This window comes from Protopterus annectens, chromosome 8.part0 (genome assembly GCF_019279795.1).
Source record: "Protopterus annectens isolate FY-2018-M chromosome 8.part0, PAN1.0, whole genome shotgun sequence".
Lineage (NCBI taxonomy): Eukaryota > Metazoa > Chordata > Ceratodontiformes > Protopteridae > Protopterus > Protopterus annectens.
Genome location: NC_056741.1, coordinates 870,167,794 through 870,185,390, shown reverse-complemented (window position 1 = coordinate 870,185,390; position 17,597 = coordinate 870,167,794). Strand labels below are relative to the sequence as shown.

The 17,597-nt window shown below is 45.1% G+C and overlaps 1 protein-coding gene across 1 annotated transcript in view; it reads left to right on the top strand.

The window, feature by feature from the left end:
- The window catches only part of LOC122809125, a 3,089,885-nt gene that overhangs the window by 1,178,871 nt on the left and 1,893,417 nt on the right, over window positions 1–17,597 (top strand). Inside the window, exon 5 of the mRNA XM_044080384.1 lies at window positions 12,662–12,727. Within this exon, the coding sequence (XP_043936319.1) occupies window positions 12,662–12,727 (66 nt within the window). The remainder of the gene's footprint in view (window positions 1–12,661; window positions 12,728–17,597) is intronic.

Here is a 17,597-nt window from a genome sequence, read left to right as displayed (position 1 = left end):
CACAGAATACTTTCTTTCTACAGCAGCTAGCAATTTCCTCTTTGCTTTTCAACCTTTTCTACTTTGTTATGCTTCCTAACACGGGTAGAACACTATGCGCAGACATCTCTGTCACACAGACAATATGGTGCATTGTTTGTAACTGTTTTAATGTTAGTATTTTTTAACTGAATAACTGAACTGCTGTTTTAGATCCATTTTCTGCCATGTTAGTCATAAACCCAAGGATAATTTCACACACAAGTGTAGAGCAGTTTAGCTTAGCCTGTCGTGTAGCATGTTGTTGTAAGGTGACAAAACCAGAGAACATGCTGAAAAATCCATTGACAAATTAGAATACACAGGCTACAGGGAATCAGTAATCTTTGGAAAGAATTGAAATTTGGCCCTTGATGATTTTATTTTTTATAGTTTTTCTCTATTTGCAAAACACATTGCTTTTGTACTTTGCTGTTGGCCCTCTGCATTTTGCATTAGGAGTATTTTTTAAATGTATATTATAAATACATCCTGTGATTTATAGATACTAGGAAGTCTACATACTTCTTAACCTCTTAGGAAAAGAAATCTGGGCAAAGTCTAAAGTTATGGGAGGACAAAGGCCCAAAATAGGGATACCGTTTAAGTACTGCTCGTATAGAGGTAGAAAGTTGCTGGAGTAACATGATTTTTATTAGCATGCATTTTTGAAGGATTTAAAGTCCGAAACTCAAATGATGTCCTTCAAGAATGCAACTGCAGTCATAACATGTGGGTTGTCCTGCCTCAGGCAGCCCTCGGTCGGCCGGATTCCAAAGTCTGGGTCCAACGTCGGCTGATGTCGCATTTCTCTCCGACGTCAGAGCGGCTGGAGTACATAAGCATCAGCCGACGCCATTTTCTTGAGTCTTTCTTGCCGCGCGGTGCCCGAAGCAGAAGCAGTTCGCAAGTGCCGGTCGGTCAGCTCCTGTATTCTACGATACAGTCATCAAAAGCTAAGTACCCGTTGGGGACCTTTTCTTGCCTCAGCCGATGTCAGAAATTACTGAAAAAGTTAACAATTGTCTTTCTTGTGGTAAACAAATACCTCATAAGGATTTCCACTCTTACTGTCTCCCTTGCCTGGGCCCAGACCACGACGTCTCGGCCTGTGTAGCCTGTGCTCGCTTCAACAAGCGCACTCTCAGGCACCGGGCGGAGTTCGCTGAAGATTTTTTCGGCGATAATTTTGCTTACACCATGCCATCGGATCTTCCGACATCGCAAACTCCCAAAAAGCGAAAAGACCGGGACCGACATCCTCGGCCCGCGTCTACCTCCGACTCCACTCCAAAACCTAGCGCGAGTGCTCCGGTTCCCTCTGAGACGGTCTCTCCACCGCTCCGAACCGAAGACACCGCACTACCGACGACTCCGATTCCAGACATTACTCCGCCAGATGTCCTTCAAGGATGCATCTGCAGTCTTTACAAATGGGTTGTCCTGTCGTCAGGCAGCCCTTCGGTCGGCCGGATTCCAAAGTCTGGGTCTGGCTTCGGCTGGTGTCGCACTTCACCGACGTCATTGCGGCAGTTCTTCGGGTATAAAGGCATCAGCCGACACCATTTTCCTCAGTCTTTCTTGCCGCGTGGCGCCCGAAGCAGAAGCTGTTCGCAAGTGCCGGTCGGTCAGATCCAGAGATTACTACTACCGAATACTACTTCGAAGACTTCTATAAAGCTAAGTACCCCGTTGGGGACTCTTTCTTGCCTCAGCCGATGTCAGAGAAAGTTAATAACTGTTTATCTTGTGGGAAACAAATACCTCATAAAGATTTCCACTCCTATTGCATACATTGTTTAGGCCCAGACCACGACGTAGCAGCTAGTCTAGCCTGTGCTTCTTTTAACCGGCGGACGCTTAGACGTCGCTCGGACTTTGCCGAACAAATTTTCCGCTCCGATTTTGCCTACATTATGCCGTCGGATCCTCCGACTACGCAAATAACCAAAAAACGCAAAGAAAAGGACCGACACTCGCAGTCTGCAGTTTCGGCCGAAACCGCGGTTAAGCAAACCGCGAGTGTCTCGGTTTTGGCTGAAACTGAGCAAGCGGTTCTTTCTTCAGCCGATAACTTGCCTTCTACTGAGGCCTCTTCTATCCTGGTAGAAACGGCTTCTGAAATCCAACCTTCTGTTGCGATTTCACAGGATTTGTCAGACACCATTCCCCTAGATATTTCTACCCCTGCACGTGGAGCTGATAGGCCTCCTCCAGCTATGTCTATTAAGGCCTTTGCCAGGGCTAAAGCAGCCAAAGCTTCAAAACCTGGGCCTGCCAAGCCCCCCTCTCACAGGCCCAGCACCAGCTCCCATATGCTTTCTTTGGCAGAGGATCTCATCTCTTTAATTCATGGATCCCAGCCTCATCCAGACAGGGCCTCTCCCTCCTCCAGAAAAGAGGCCTAGAGCAGAGCCCCCTGAGCCAGTAGCCACAGATGATTCCTCTGATGACTCAGAACATACAGACCCTCCTGAGGCTTCTTATTCTCCTTACGAAGACTCTGATGCTGAGGAGTCCATCCCTTCAGCCTCTCCTCCTGAGGAATTTTCCTTTGGGGAAACCTTGCATGCTATGAGGGAGCAATTTCAGTGGCAGGGCCAAGATTTCTCAGACTCTAGAAAAAGGCTTAGGACCTTTCTACACTTGCCACAGCATAGGCCTTTAGCTATACCTCCAGTTCTATCTGTTGTTGATGATGCATTTAATGATGCTTGCACTACTCCTGATACTTTACCTCCGGCTCCTGCTAAGCCCGATAGGTACTACAGGGTCCCGGACACTCATCACCACTTATATAAGGCCCCTTTTGCAGATCCAGAGACTATCGCCCAGGGCCCTAAAGCTGTAGCAGCTGCTACTTCTAAAAAACCCCTCCCCTCTGAAAGGGAATCCAGGTCCTTAGAGAGATGGGGTAAAAAAGTTTACACCTCTGCTTTGTCAGCTAGAGCTTTGAACTGCCAATTTCATATGATTCAATATCAAGAGTTTATGCTTGACCAGTTGACTAAAAAACTGTCCTCTGAAGAATCTATAGATAAAAAGTATGTTCAAGACATGTTACATAACATACAGCAGGTTAGTAACCATTCTTTAAAATGTGGCTATGATGCACTGGAGGCTTCCTTTAGATCAGCCATGACTGGCACAGTTATCAGGAGGCATGCATGGTTGAAAGAACAGGCATTACCAGACCTTGTCAAATCTAAGCTTTTGGATGCACCTATGGGCAAGGTCAATTTATTTGGTGCACCCGCACAGCAGGTACTAAAAAAGATGGAAGAGAAAGCAAAATCTGTGCAAACAGTAAAAGATTTCTTACAAGTTCAACCTCCAAGGTTTAGCAGGAATTGGCCCGCCAAGAATTGGTCCTTTCCGGACTCCTCTAAGGCACAAAGAGGCAGGAATAGGCGCTCTAGAGGCAGAAACCAATCCAGGGGTGCCTACAGGGGTCGCCAGTGGCAGGGTAACAATCAACGAGGCACGGATACAGCCACCACCACTACAACAACTCAATCACAGTGACTTGGCGGTGGCATCGCCTACCAGGGAACAACTAGAAGCACCCTTAGGCGGAAAGCTAACATTATTTTCAAAAAACTGGCACTGCATTACAAGAGAAAAATGGATTTTGCAGACTATAGACAAAGGTTACAGGTTCCATTTCCATACACTACCAGGAAAGAGAGGAATGCCAAACCTACCACCTTCTCAAAGGGCAGAAGCTCTAAAACAAATATCTCAATTATTAAGAATGCGAGCTGTGGAAAAGGTACCATTTATGGAGCAAGGGAAGGATTTTACTCCAGGCTCTTCCTGGTACCAAGAAAAGAAAACAAATGGAGGCCTATTCTAGACCTGTCCGCTTTAAACACATTCCTCATTGTTCCAAAATTCAAAATGCTGACCCTACAGCAGCTTCTTCCCATGCTGGGCAAGGAGTCTTGGCTGGTAACTCTAGATCTCAAGGAGGCATACCTGCACGACCCATAAGACCAATTTGCAGAAGATACCTCAGATTTCTTGCAGGATCAGAGCATTATCAATTCTCAGCATTGCCCTTTGGCTTATCTACTGCGCCCAGAGTGTTCACGAAATGCCTGGCATCAGTAATCGCTCATTGCAGACTTCAGGGAATTCAAATCTATCCCTACCTGGACGACTGCCTGATACAAGCGGACAACAAAACAAATTAACAGAAGACTTACAAAGAGTCATCTACCTGCTACAAGCCCTGGGATATACAGTCAATACAAAAAAGTCAAGGCTGATTCCATCCCAAATAATAACCTTTCTGGGTGCAGAACTGGACACATCAAAACAAATGGCATTTCTAACTGCAGAAAAGAAAGAGCAACTTCCTCTCTACTTCTTGGCATTAACAAAGCAGAGCCATCTAACTGCAAGAAAAGTGCTACAAGCTCTAGGCTTCATGGCATCCTGCATAATTCTGGTCCCTCATGCCAGGCTTCATATGAGAAAGCTACAGTGGTACCTAAAAAATTTGTGGTCTCAGCACAAGCACAGCCTAGAAACCAAAATTCCAGTGATCCCATGCCTGAAGCAAGAGTTCTTATGGTGGGCGCAGGCCTGTCAATCAAACACAGGACTGCCCTTCTGCAAAAGTCAACCAAGACAGACTATCACGACAGATGCCTCAGACCTCGGTTGGGGGGCACACATGATGGACAAGTGCATTCAAGGCCTATGGACTCAAGACCAGTTGCATCTGCACATAAATCTAAAAGAAATGATGGCAGTAAAATTGGCAATCCAGGCATTCAGACCTCTTCTCCAAGAAGGCCAGTTGATGATAAGGACAGACAACACCACAGTTATGTGGTGCATCAACAAACAGGGAGGCACACACTCATACCCCGTATGCCGGCTGGCACTGGACCTATGGGGTGTGGCTCTGAGCTACAACATTCAGTTACAGGCAATTTATGTACCAGGGAAGGAAAACATTCTAGCAGACGTATTAAGCAGAACTACAACAGATGCCCACGAATGGATGCTGCATCCGGACATTTTCAAAACCATCACAAGAGAATGGGGATTACCACAAATAGACTTGTTTGCATCCCCATGCAATCACCAGTTGAAGAAATTCTGCACAAGGACTTACCACCCACTTGCTTGGAAGGTGGACTCCCTATCCTTCAGTTGGAAAAGCCTGACAGCATACGCGTTCCCACCACTTCCTTTGATGCACAAGGTGCTTCTCAAGATCAAAGAGGAACGTCCGAGGATCATCCTGATAGCCCCAGACTGGCCAAGACAACACTGGTATCCACTGCTGAGGAGTATGTCCCGGGAACAAATATGGAAACTGCCCCTGATCCCATTACTGCTGACACAGAACAACTACAACATTCTGCATCCAAACCTAAGAACTCTGCAGCTAACTGCCTGGAACATTACATAACAGCAATTAACCCAAATTTATCCCAAAGGGTTAAAGACATAATCCTGGAGGCTCGTAGACCTTCAACAAGAAAGAATTATGCAGCAAAATGGAAAAGATATCTCATCTGGAGTACTGCAAAGGGGCAAGATGTGACAATGGTGAACATAGCCAACATCCTGGAGTACTTGGCGGAGCTCTTCCATACAGGCCTGTCCTATTCCTCCATCAAGATACATGCATCAGCTATTTCAGCAGAATACAACTTGAATCCTCCTGTCTTCTCGCATCCTCTGCTCAGACAGTTTCTGAGGGGAATTAAAAATGTAAAACCTCCCAGGAAACCTCCATTGCCAGCATGGGACTTGAACTTTGTGCTAGAAAAGCTGACTCTACCTCCTTTCGAGCCAGCAGCTACAGCAGAATTGCAATACTTATCCTGGAAGACTGCTTTCCTGCTGGCAATAACTTCAGCAAGAAGGGTCTCTGAACTACAGGCATTAATGGCAGTACAACCCTTCCTGATCTTCCATCAAGATAGAGTGTCCTTGAGAACAAATCCTACATTCATGCCTAAGGTGGTATCCAGAGTCTCTTTAAATCAGGCTATCCACCTTCCTACATTCGTCCCCAATCCACAGAACAGGGGAGAAAAGCTCTTACATACCTTGGATATACACAGACAATTACGCTACTACCTGGACAGGACAAAAAACAATAGAAAAACTGACCAGCTTCTGGTAGCTTATGCAACAGGAAAAGAAGGAAAACCAATTTCTAAACAGACAATCTCCAAATGGATAGGAAATTGCATTAGATTTTGTTACTCCTACCATGGAAAGAAAACTCCAGAGAACATCAGGCCTCACTCCACAAGGGCCACAGCCACTACCACAGCTTTCTTACGAGGAGTGGCTACCAAGGACATTATAGAGGCTGCTACTTGGACCTCCGTGCATACATTTGCCAAGCATTATAACTTACCTCTATACTCTAGATCCCATGCTGGTTTTGCCACTGCTGTTTTGCAAGGGATCCTGACTACACCATAATCTATTCTCATTTCCTCCTCCCCTAGCTTAGCTATGGTATTCTACCCATTTGTGAAGACTGCAGATGCATCCTTGAAGGACATAGTACAGTTTTGTACCTACCATAAATGTAGATGTCCGAGAGGAATGCATCTGCAGTCAGGATTACCCACCCTCCTTCCCCTCTGAGGTACTCCTAGGGTACTTGCCAATCTTCAGCTAGCTTGGGGGGGGATCTATTATGGTGTATTTGTTTGTATATATGTACATACATGTTTATTTTGTGTGTTTGCTCTCTACTATTTGGAAACTTTGGCATTTATCCAAATTTAGCCAACCAAGAGGGCACCTGGCATCTGGGGCAAGAAACACTGAGGAAAATGGCGTCGGCTGATGCCTTTATACCCGAAGAACTGCCGCAGTGACGTCGGGTGAAGTGCGACACCAGCCGAAGCCAGACCCAGACTTTGGAATCCGGCCGACCGAAGGGCTGCCTGACGACAGGACAACCCATTTGTAAAGACTGCAGATGCATTCCTCTCGGACATCTACATTTATGGTAGGTACAAAACTGTACTTTATAGATTTTCCTCCGGATACCGAAACCGAGGATATGCCCGAGACCATTGCTGTAGACAAAGTCACTCCTGCACGTGGAGCATGCCAGGCCCCTTATGGCCATGTCTATTAAGGCCTACACTAGGGCTAAGGCAGCCAGCAAAACAAAGCATATCACTTCTAAATCCTTACCTCAGCCGACTCCAGAGACACAAATTATGTCCATGGCTGCTGATTTAATTTCCATGATTAGAGGTTCACAGGCCCATCCTGAGAGAGAGGATCCCAGCCTCCTCCTGATAAAAGGCCCTGGGTTGAACCCTCTGACCCTACTCCTTCAGATGAAGATTCTGAGGGCTCTGTCCACTCTGATAGCTAGGAAGAGCTCTTCCAGACCTATGAGGACTCGGATGCAGAAGATTCCATCCCCTCGGCCTCCCCTCCTGAGGATATTTCTTTTGGGGAAGTTCTGCACACCATGAGGGAACATTTCAAGTGGCAAGGTCAGGAATATTCTGATTCTAGGAAACGCCTTAGGACTTTACTTAAGAAGCCTCAGCACAGGCCCTTAGCTATTCCTCCTGTACTTGATGTTCTGGATGATTTGTATTCTGACTCTAGTGCTACCCCTGATTCTCTTCCTCCTGCTCCAGCCAAGCCAGACAGGTATTACAGGGTACCAGAAACTCATTCCCATTTATTCAGGGCCCATACTGCTGATTTGGAAACTGTTTCACAGGGGCCTAAAGGAGTTTCAGCCTCCACCTCAAAAAATCCTTTGCCCTCCAACAGGGAAGCTAGGTCATTAGAGAGATGGGGCAAAAAGGTTTACACATCCACTACCTTATCTATGAGAGCTTTAAATTGCCTTTTTCATATGTTACAATATCAGGATTATCTGTTAGAAGATGTACAAAAAACATTAGCCACTCCTGATCCTTTAGACAGGAAGACTTTGCAGGAAGCTGTATATAACACTCAGCAAGTAAGCAATCACTTCCTGCAGTGTGGATATGATGCACTGGAAGCTTCATGTAGGGCAGCTATGACAGGGGCAGTCATTCGTAGACATGCTTGGTTAAAAGATCAACCTCTACCAGATCATGTAAAAGCAAAACATCTGGATGCACCTTTGGAAAAGAACAAGCTTTTTGGTGCAAATGCTAAGGATGTGTTAAAGACCATCGAAGAAAAAGCAAAATCAGTTCAGACTGTGAAAGATTTCCTCCAGGTTCAACCCCCCAGATTCAGTAGGATTTGGCCTTCAAAAAACTGGTCCTTTCCTAATCCAGAAAATTTCAAAGGGGTAAGAACAGACGTGGCCGAGGAAGAGGCCAATACAGAGGCCCTTACAGGGGACGACAGTCGCAGCCAGGAAACCAAAGAAGTGACGCAGGGGTTTCACCTGCCCCACAACCACAATTCTCAATGACTTTCCTCTACTACCGCCTACCAGGGAACAACTAGAAGCTCCCTTGGGCGGGAAATTATCTCTGTTTACAGAAAACTGGCACAGACTGACAAAGGACAAATGGATTTTGGACATTATAGACCGAGGGTACAGGTTTCACTTTCATACCTTACCAAGAAAACAAGGCATGCCAAACCTACCACAAAATCAGAGGGCAGAGGTTATCAAGCAAATCACTCTGCTGACTCGGATGAAAGCAATAGAAAGAGTTCCACAACAAGAACAAGACCAGGGGTTTTACTCAAGACTGTTCCTTGTTCCAAGAAAAGAATCTCAATGGAGACCAATACTGGACTTGTCCGCATTAAACACCTTTCTCATAGTACCAAAATTCAAAATGCTGACTCTACAGCAACTCCTTCCCATGCTGGGCAAGGGGTCGTGGCTGATTACTCTGGACCTCAAGGAGGCATACCTGCATGTCCCTATCAGACACAGCTGCAGAAGATACCTCAGATTTCTTGCAGGGCCAGAGCATTATCAATTCTCAGCATTGCCATTTGGCTTATCTACTGCGCCCAGAGTATTTACAAAATGCCTGGCTTCAGTAATTGCTCATTGCAGGCTCCAGGGTATACAAATTTACCCGTACCTGGACGACTGCCTCATACAAGCGGACGACAAATTGATGTTGACAAAAAACCTGGATTATGTCATACGATTACTTCAAGCTCTGGGATACACAGTCAACTTCCAAAAGTCAAGACTGCAGCCTTCCCAGCAAATAATCTTCTTAGGAGCCAAACTAGACACAACCTCTCAGATGGCTTACCTGACAGAAGACAAGCAAGAGAAGTTAACTCATTACTTCAAAGGTTTAGCAAAACTCACCCAGATGACTGCAAGGAGATTCCTACAGGCCCTGGGTTACATGGCATCCTGCATTCTCCTGGTCCCATTAGCAAGACTACACATGAGAAAGCTTCAATGGTACCTAAAAAAGCATTTGGTCTCAACACCGCAACAACTTGGAGACAATCATACCACTCATTCCATGCCTACAAAAGGAATTCCTATGGTGGGCCTCGGTGAGCCAGGCAAACACAGGTATGTCATTCAGAAAAACACAGATAACACAGACCATGACTACAGACGCCTCAGACCTTGGATGGGGGGCGCACATGGAAGGCAGGTGTATACAAGGACAATGGTCTCCAAAGGAAACACATCTGCATATAAACCAAAAGGAAATGCTGGCAGTAATGCATGCCATCGAGGCCTTTCAACACCAACTCCAGCAAGGCCATTTAATGATACGGACAGACAACACCACTGTGATGTGGTACATAAACAAGCAGGGGGGCACCCACTCTTACCCCCTTTGCAGACTGACAATGCAGCTTTGGGAGAAATCACTGAGCCTAAACATCCAGTTACAATCCCAGTTTGTTCCAGGAAAAGACAATGTGTTGGCGGACAGCCTAAGCAGGAATTTCACAGATTCACACGAGTGGAGGTTACATCCAAAGGCCTTCAGACAACTCACTTCGACATGGGGCAAGCCAGAAGTGGACCTATTTGCCTCTCACCTCAACCATCTTCTACCAGAATTTTGCACAAGGACATACCATCCAAAAGCTTGGAAAATAGATGCCCTCTCATTCAACTGGAACTCCCTAGCAATCTATGCATTCCCGCCTTTGCCACTGATGACCTCAATATTACTAAAGATCAAAGCAGAGAATCCCAAGGGAATCATAATAGCTCCGGACTGGCCAAGACAACACTGGTACCCACTACTACGGAGCATATGTCACACCAGGAGGTGGGCCCTTCCCCAGTGGCCTCTACTTTTGACTCAACACAATTTTGAAACACTGCATCCAAATCTTCAGACACTGCATCTAACAGCCTGGGAGATTCCATAAATAACTTCAGCTTATCTCTCTCCAAGGAGGTTCAGCGGATACTAACAGAGGCTCGAAGACCATCCACCAGAAAGGTGTACTTAGCAAAGTGGAAAAGATTCAGCAATTGGAATACCAGCAAGGGACATGATGCATCATTGTTGAACATCCCACTCATTTTGGAATATTTGGCAGATATGTTAAAGAACGGCCTCTCATATTCTTCCATAAAGATACATGCATCTGCTATTTCAGCTAGATACAACACTGATCCTCCTGTTTTTTCTCACCCCTTACTAAGGCAATTCCTCAGGGGAATCAAGAACATTAAGCCACCAAGAAAGGCCCCCGTGCCAGCCTGGGACCTCAATTTTGTCTTAGAAAAACTGACTCTACCTCCATTTGAGCCAGCAGCTTCAGTTGACTTGCAATTTCTCTCATGGAAGACAGCTTTCCTGTTGGCAATTACCTCAGCAAGAAGGGTTTCGGAGCTATAGGCCCTAATGGCAATACCACCCTTTATTATTTTCCACAGAGACAGGGTTTCATTAAGGACCAACCCTACTTTTATGCCAAAGGATTTCTTTAAATCAAGCCATTCATCTGCCTGCTTTCTTCCCCAATCCTGAGAATAAGGGGAAAAGACTGTTGCATACCTTGGACATTCACAGACAACTTCGATACTACCTGGACAGAACCAAGGACAGTAGGAAGTCCGAACAACTTTTTGTAGCTTACGCCCCTGCAGTCCAAGGAAAAGCAATTTCAAAACAGACTATTTCTAAATGGATTGGACATTGCATCAGATTCTGTTATTCCTTTCATGGAAAGACTGTTCCAGCCTATGTCAGACCACATTCCACCAGAGCTACAGCCACCTCTACAGCATTCCTAAGAGGGGTGCCTACCAAGGACATTCTAGAAGCTGCTACATGGAGCCTCCGTGCATACATTCTCCAAACACTACAATCTCCCTCTATACTCCAGATCCAGAGCAGGCTTTGCTTCGGCAGTCCTGTAGGGTTTGATTGCCACACCATCTTTTTCCTAGAGCATTCCTCCTCCCCCCAGCTAAGCTATGGTATTCTACCCACATGTTATGACTGCAGTTGTATTCTTGAAGGACATAGTACAGTTTTGTACCTACCATAAATGTAGATGTCCGATAGACATGCAACTGCAGTCGGATTTTCCCTCCCTCCATACCCCTCTATGCCTAGGGTCCACTCCTATCCCTGTTTCTCTTAGCTGGGGATATCTGTTATGGTGTATTTGTTTTATTGCTCATTTATTTGTTTGGAATCCTGTTTTTGTCTTCCAATTTGATTACAGCCTTCCTTGGAGGGCACCTGGCATCTGTGGCAAGAAACACTGAAGAAAATGGCGTTGGCTGATGCTTATGTACTCCAGCCGCTCTGACGTCTGAGAGAAATGCGACATCAGCCGACGTCGGACCCAGACTTTGGAATCCGGCCGACCGAGGGCTGCCTGAGGCAGGACAACCCACATGTTATGACTGCAGTTGCATGTCTATCGGACATCTACATTTATGGTAGGTACAAAACTGTACTTTTGTCATTATTTAACTACTTTATTTATCAGTGATTTGCCAGAAAACCACAAATTTTGAGGAACAGACAAAAAATATGAGGTAAAAATCTGGACAGTTGAGAGGTATGTAGGTAGTCTGATTATTTATTTTTGGTCACATTCCAGAAAATTGACTAGATAGAACATTCTGGCATAGCAAGGTTTATTTCCCACCACTAGAAAGTGCTTAACTGATCAAAGATGTATGTTTTCTAGGCTTATATAGGCCCTAGAGACAAATAGCCTAGTACCTACCTATGAACCTATATGATTGGATGGGAAATAGGAAATTTACCCAGGGGATCACTTCTGTGGCTCTGCTCGACAGGGACACAGGAAAATTTTCTTGGGTGGTGAAAGGCAGGGTACCTTTTGGCTAGGCTTATATAGGCCCTAGGGCCAGTAGTCTAGTACCTACCTATGAACCATAAATGTGGTACAGTTGCCAAATTAGTCAGCTGAAGTTGGTGGTATGTGTGGCTAATAATGTTCATAATGTCAAATGTAATTGGGCTTTTAAGTAGGAAGCTTTTTAGGATCAGCTGTGCTTTGTGAATTTTGCTTTCTGTGTTATCCCTTAGTCGTTTCCTTTCAGCTAATGCTTTAATACTTTATTCTTCAGTGTCTGTCTTTGAAACTTCTGTTTTATGGTAGCAGCACCAAAGTACATAGTGTATTCAGTGTATGTGTGATATGACAATGAACCTTTACTACTTTGTACCTTTTGGTTGATCTGCAGAAACAACAAGCTTCTTTAGAAACAGAATCTCTCCCCATCCAACAACAGGAGGATGAGATTGTTCAAGTGAGTAACTGGCAGTCTTTGTTGCATCCTAGCTTTAGTTGTGCATGGCTGTATAACTGATTTGTATGATCTGTATTGCCAGCTTCCCTTGTTGTTGAGATGTGATGTTAACCAAAAATGGATTGAATGCTACTTTTGTGTATGATTCACTTTTCAAAGTGCATTGCATCTTTTTTATTATTCATGCTATTAAATTTAAATTTTGATTTGTCATTAATTCTTGCTAAAAATAGAACTTAATTTAACTTGGGCAGTGCTTTCAGTCATACAACTTAATTTATGCTTGCCTTTCAGATTCTGTGGATATGTTGGTTAACTGCACAGTATTAGATTAATACAGAAGATCGTAGCAAGCTCATTGCATCATAAAATTGACTTTATGGAGAATTTAAGCATTTAAATGTGCATGCTTCCACATTAATTTGCAAAAATGCTTTGTAAAATACGGAATGTGTTCTGTGCATGTCACATCGTTGCATGTAGAGTACAATTTGTATTCTTTTGTCAAATCTGTAATTGAAATGTGTGTTCATTGAATATTTTGGTATAGTGTAAAAACTGTCATTATAAGATGAATCTTCATCTTAAAACTTACAGGCTACTCATTTGTCGTCCTGCTGTACTATTAAGTTGTACTTAGCATACTTGTCCCTTATGGCTGGAAACTGAAGATATTTCAGAAGCATTCTGTATCATGAAATATCCTTCAGTATCACTGTTGCAGTATTTATAGAAGGGATGTTCCACCCTGGGCAGAGCTGACAACCAGTATGAAAAAGCCTAAAAAAATCTTGTACATCACATTTATGCTCCCCACACAGAATGTAGGGCAGGAAAAGGACACAACGGATTCAACTACCTAGAACCTCTTTTGCCGCCAGTTTGTTTGAATGCTGTAATGAACATTTAGCAACACCAGATAACTGCCACTTTTTTTTTTTTTTTTGCTTTTCTTGGCCTTGTATTTTATATTAAATCCTAGAATTTGCCATCCAAGAAGGGAAAATGTCAGTGTGAGATGCAGATTCCCCATAAGGATTGTCATGAGCAGTGTCTTTTGTTTGGGCACTTCTCATGACTGTACCTCTTGTAGTGTCCGTAATTCATTTGTGCCCAAGACACTCAGAAGCCGTTTTTCTTCCTTGACCATTTATTTTGAAAATCAGCAGCTTAGACAGCCCAGGGTACCATGGCAGAATCGTTTAACCTTGAGTTAATACCGCTTGAGAAGCATAAGGCCGGGAAATCTCAACCAGATTCTTTAGCTGTCCAGTCTCCACTGGATGTTCCTCTAGAAGCAGGTACTAGCTGATGTTCATCGTGTTTCACTGTTGCAGTCATTACAATTGGGTTATCCTGCTGGCAGGCTATCTGCAGTTGACCTGAGTTCCAAAGTCTACGTCCGGCGTCGGTTGCTGTTGCCTCCTCCCTGATGTCAGTGCGCCAGGGGTATAAAAAATGCAGCCAACACCATTTTCGTCAGTCTTTCTTGCCGCGCGGTGCCCAAAGCAAAAGCAGTTCGCAAGTGCCGGTCGGCCAACTCCTGAGATTTCCAAATTCGAATTTCAGATCTGAAGTCTTCATTAAAGCTAAGTACCCCGTTGGGGAAACTTTTTTCTTGCTCCAGACCGATGTCAGAAAAAGTTAATAATTGTATTTCTTGTGGGAAGCAAATACCTCATAAGGATTTTCATTCTTACTGTATTCCTTGCCTATGCCCTGACCACGACGTTGCTAGTTGTCGGTTTTGTGCTAGATTTAACCAATGCACTATTAAGCGCCGGTGCGATTTTGCATTTCATTACTTTGGCAGAAGATTCAATTATATAATGCCGTCGGAACAGCCGACTACCGGAGATTATAAAAAGCACAAAAGAAAAGGACAGGCATCCGAGATCCAAAACTGACAAGGCTTCCGCTAGGCCTGTCGCCGGTTCGCTGTGAGGTGCTTTTGCAGCCCCTGACACCCACTACCTCAGAGCCACAGGCCGCTTCTGACTCCCACGTGGAGCCGACTAGGCCGCTGGAAACTCAAGGTATTCGACACTCAGAAACTATTCCCTCAGATGGGTCCAGAGCCGCTGAGCAGGCATCGGCTTTTGAGTGCGTTTTCAGGCCTACACAGTTGTATGTGAAACCAACTTCAGCTGCAAAGCCAAAGACTAAAGCAGCTCTAAAGACAAAGAAACAAGCACAGCATTCTCCTGGACAGGCCTCCATGCCTAAAAAACAGATGCTTAAAATGGCCAAAGACTTAATTACTTTGATCAGGGGTTCCCATCCCCCTCCTGATAAGAGGCCTAGGCAAGAGATAGAATATGAATCTTCAGATCAAGTTTCCATTTCCTCTGATTCCTCTTCTGAACAGGAATATTCTCTTCCTCCCTTTGAGGATTTTGATGCTGAAGAATCTATCCCTTCAGCCTCTCCTCCTGAGGATTATTCTTTTGGGGAGACCCTGCATACTATGAGGGAGCATTTCCACTGGGTGAGCCAAGATTACTCAGAATCCAAGAAAAGGCTCAGAGATTTCCTTTTATTACCTCAGCACAGACCCCTTGCTATTCCTCCTGTTTTAGACATTGTAGATGATGTATTTTCAGAGTCCAGCCTGTCTCCTGACTCTCTACCACCAGCTCCTGTTAAGCCAGACAGATACTATAGGGTTCCTGATTGACATAAATTTCTTTATAAAAACCCTGCTGCTGACCCAGAAACTATCTCTCAGGGTCCCAAAGGGGTCAAGGCTTCCACTGCAAAAAACCCTATCCCCTCTGATAGGGATTCAAGGGCCCTGGACAGATGGGGGAAAAAGATTTGTACTGCTGCTACCTTGGCTGTAAGAGCTTTAAAATTGTCAGTTTCATATGCTTAAATATCAGCAATATCTTATGTCACTGCATAAACAGAAAATATTGACAAATTCAGAATGTGCAGAAAAAGAAATGCAGGATTTATTGCATGCAGCTGAACAAGTGGGAAAGCATACTTTGCAATGTGGTTTTGATTCTCTGGAGGTCTCCTGCAGTGCCGCTGTTACAGGTTCTGTCATTAGGAGGCATGCTTGGTTAAAAGAACAGAATCTGCCCGATCATGTTAAAGCGTAACTATTAGATGCTCCATTACAGCACGATACCTTGTTTGGTGTTAAAGCAGAAGAGGTGTTGAAGAAAATGGAGGACAAAGCTAAATCTATGCATACAGTGAAGGATTTCTTACAGGTACAGCCTCCCAGATTTAACAGGAATTGGTCCTTTCCAGTGTCAGACAGGCCATAAAGAGGCAGATAAAGATGCCCCAGAGGCAGATCACAGCCCCAAGGCTCATACAGGCCTAAACAATGGGGTGCTTCTACCTCCAAAAGCGGAGAGGAAAAATCACAGCCATACAGGAAACAGTCTCAATGACTTTCCCCTGCCAGCACCAAGCACTTATCTTCTGGCAGCTCCTTTGGGGGGAATACTAGCACGTTTTTCACAAAATTGGCACATGATCACCCAGGACAAATGGGTCTTAAATATCGTATCACAAGGCTACAGGTTCCACTTTCACACCCTGCCAAGGCCAAACGGTATGCCAGACCTGCCAAGCAATCAATGGGCAGAGGCACAAAAACAAGATGTTCATCGTGCATACAGCTGCAGTCATAACAGATGGATTCTCCTGCCATCAGGCGGGTCCTCGGTCGGCCGAATTCCAAAGTCTAGGTCCGGCGCCTGTTGTCGTCGCTTCTTCCCTGACGTCAGTGCGACAGGGGTATAAAAGAACCAGCCAACGCCATTTTCTTCAGTCTTTCTTGCCGCACAGTGCCCAAAGCAGAAGCAGTTCGCAAGTGCCGGTCAGCCAGCTCCTGAAATTACGAAAATTTTGCAACCGAAGTCTTCTTGAAAGCTAAGTACCCCGTTGGGGAAACTTTTCTTGCCTCAGACCGATGTCAGACAGTTAATAATTGTATTTCATGTGGGAAGCAAATACCGCATAAGGATTTTCATTCCCTCTGCATTTCTTGCTTAGGCCCAGACCACGACGTCTCGGTCTGTCGTTTTTGTGCTACTTTCAACAAACGCACCATTAAGCGTCGGGCGGAGTTCGCCCAGCACTATTTTGGTAAAAAATTTAACTACATTATGTCGTCGGATACTCCGACTCCAGTTTTGTCTAAAAACCGCAAAGATAAGGACCAACACACGAGGTCCGCGGCCTCTACCGACACCACGCCAAAGCCGACTACAGGTGGTCCGGTTCTCGGTGAGGCACCTACGCAACCCCTGCCTACCGACGACACTTCATTGGCGGTGTCTACTGTGCCCGAGGTCACAGGCTTCTCGGCCCACACCCCGACTACAGATACCGAAGCCACTCTTGGTGGTGAAACTCAAAATGTAGATAGGTCTACCTCCTCTCAAGGTGTCTTCAGACCTTCCTCTTCTTTTTCCATTAAGGCTTTCACTATGTCTAGAGCAGCCATACATTCTAAGAGACCAGCTACACAGGGCCCTTCTCCAGGCCCCATGTCTAAAAAGCAGATGCTTAAAATGGCTGAGGTTTTAATTACTCTTATCAGGGGTTCTCAAACCCCCCCCCCCCCCCGGTCAAAAGGCCCATAGTGGAGGAAGAATTCCCCTCCTCTGTCCAGGCCTCCATTATTTCAGAGCACTCTGATGAACAGGAACATTCTTACTCCCCTTTTGAAGATTCTGATGCAGAGGAGTCCATTCCCTCTGTTTCCCCACCAGAGGATTACTCATTTGGGGAAACCTTGCATACCTTGAGGGAACACTTCCACTGGGAAGGCCAAGAGTACTCAGACTCCAAGAAAAGGCTTAGGGATTTTCTCTTGCTACCTCAGCACAGGCCTCTGGCTATACCT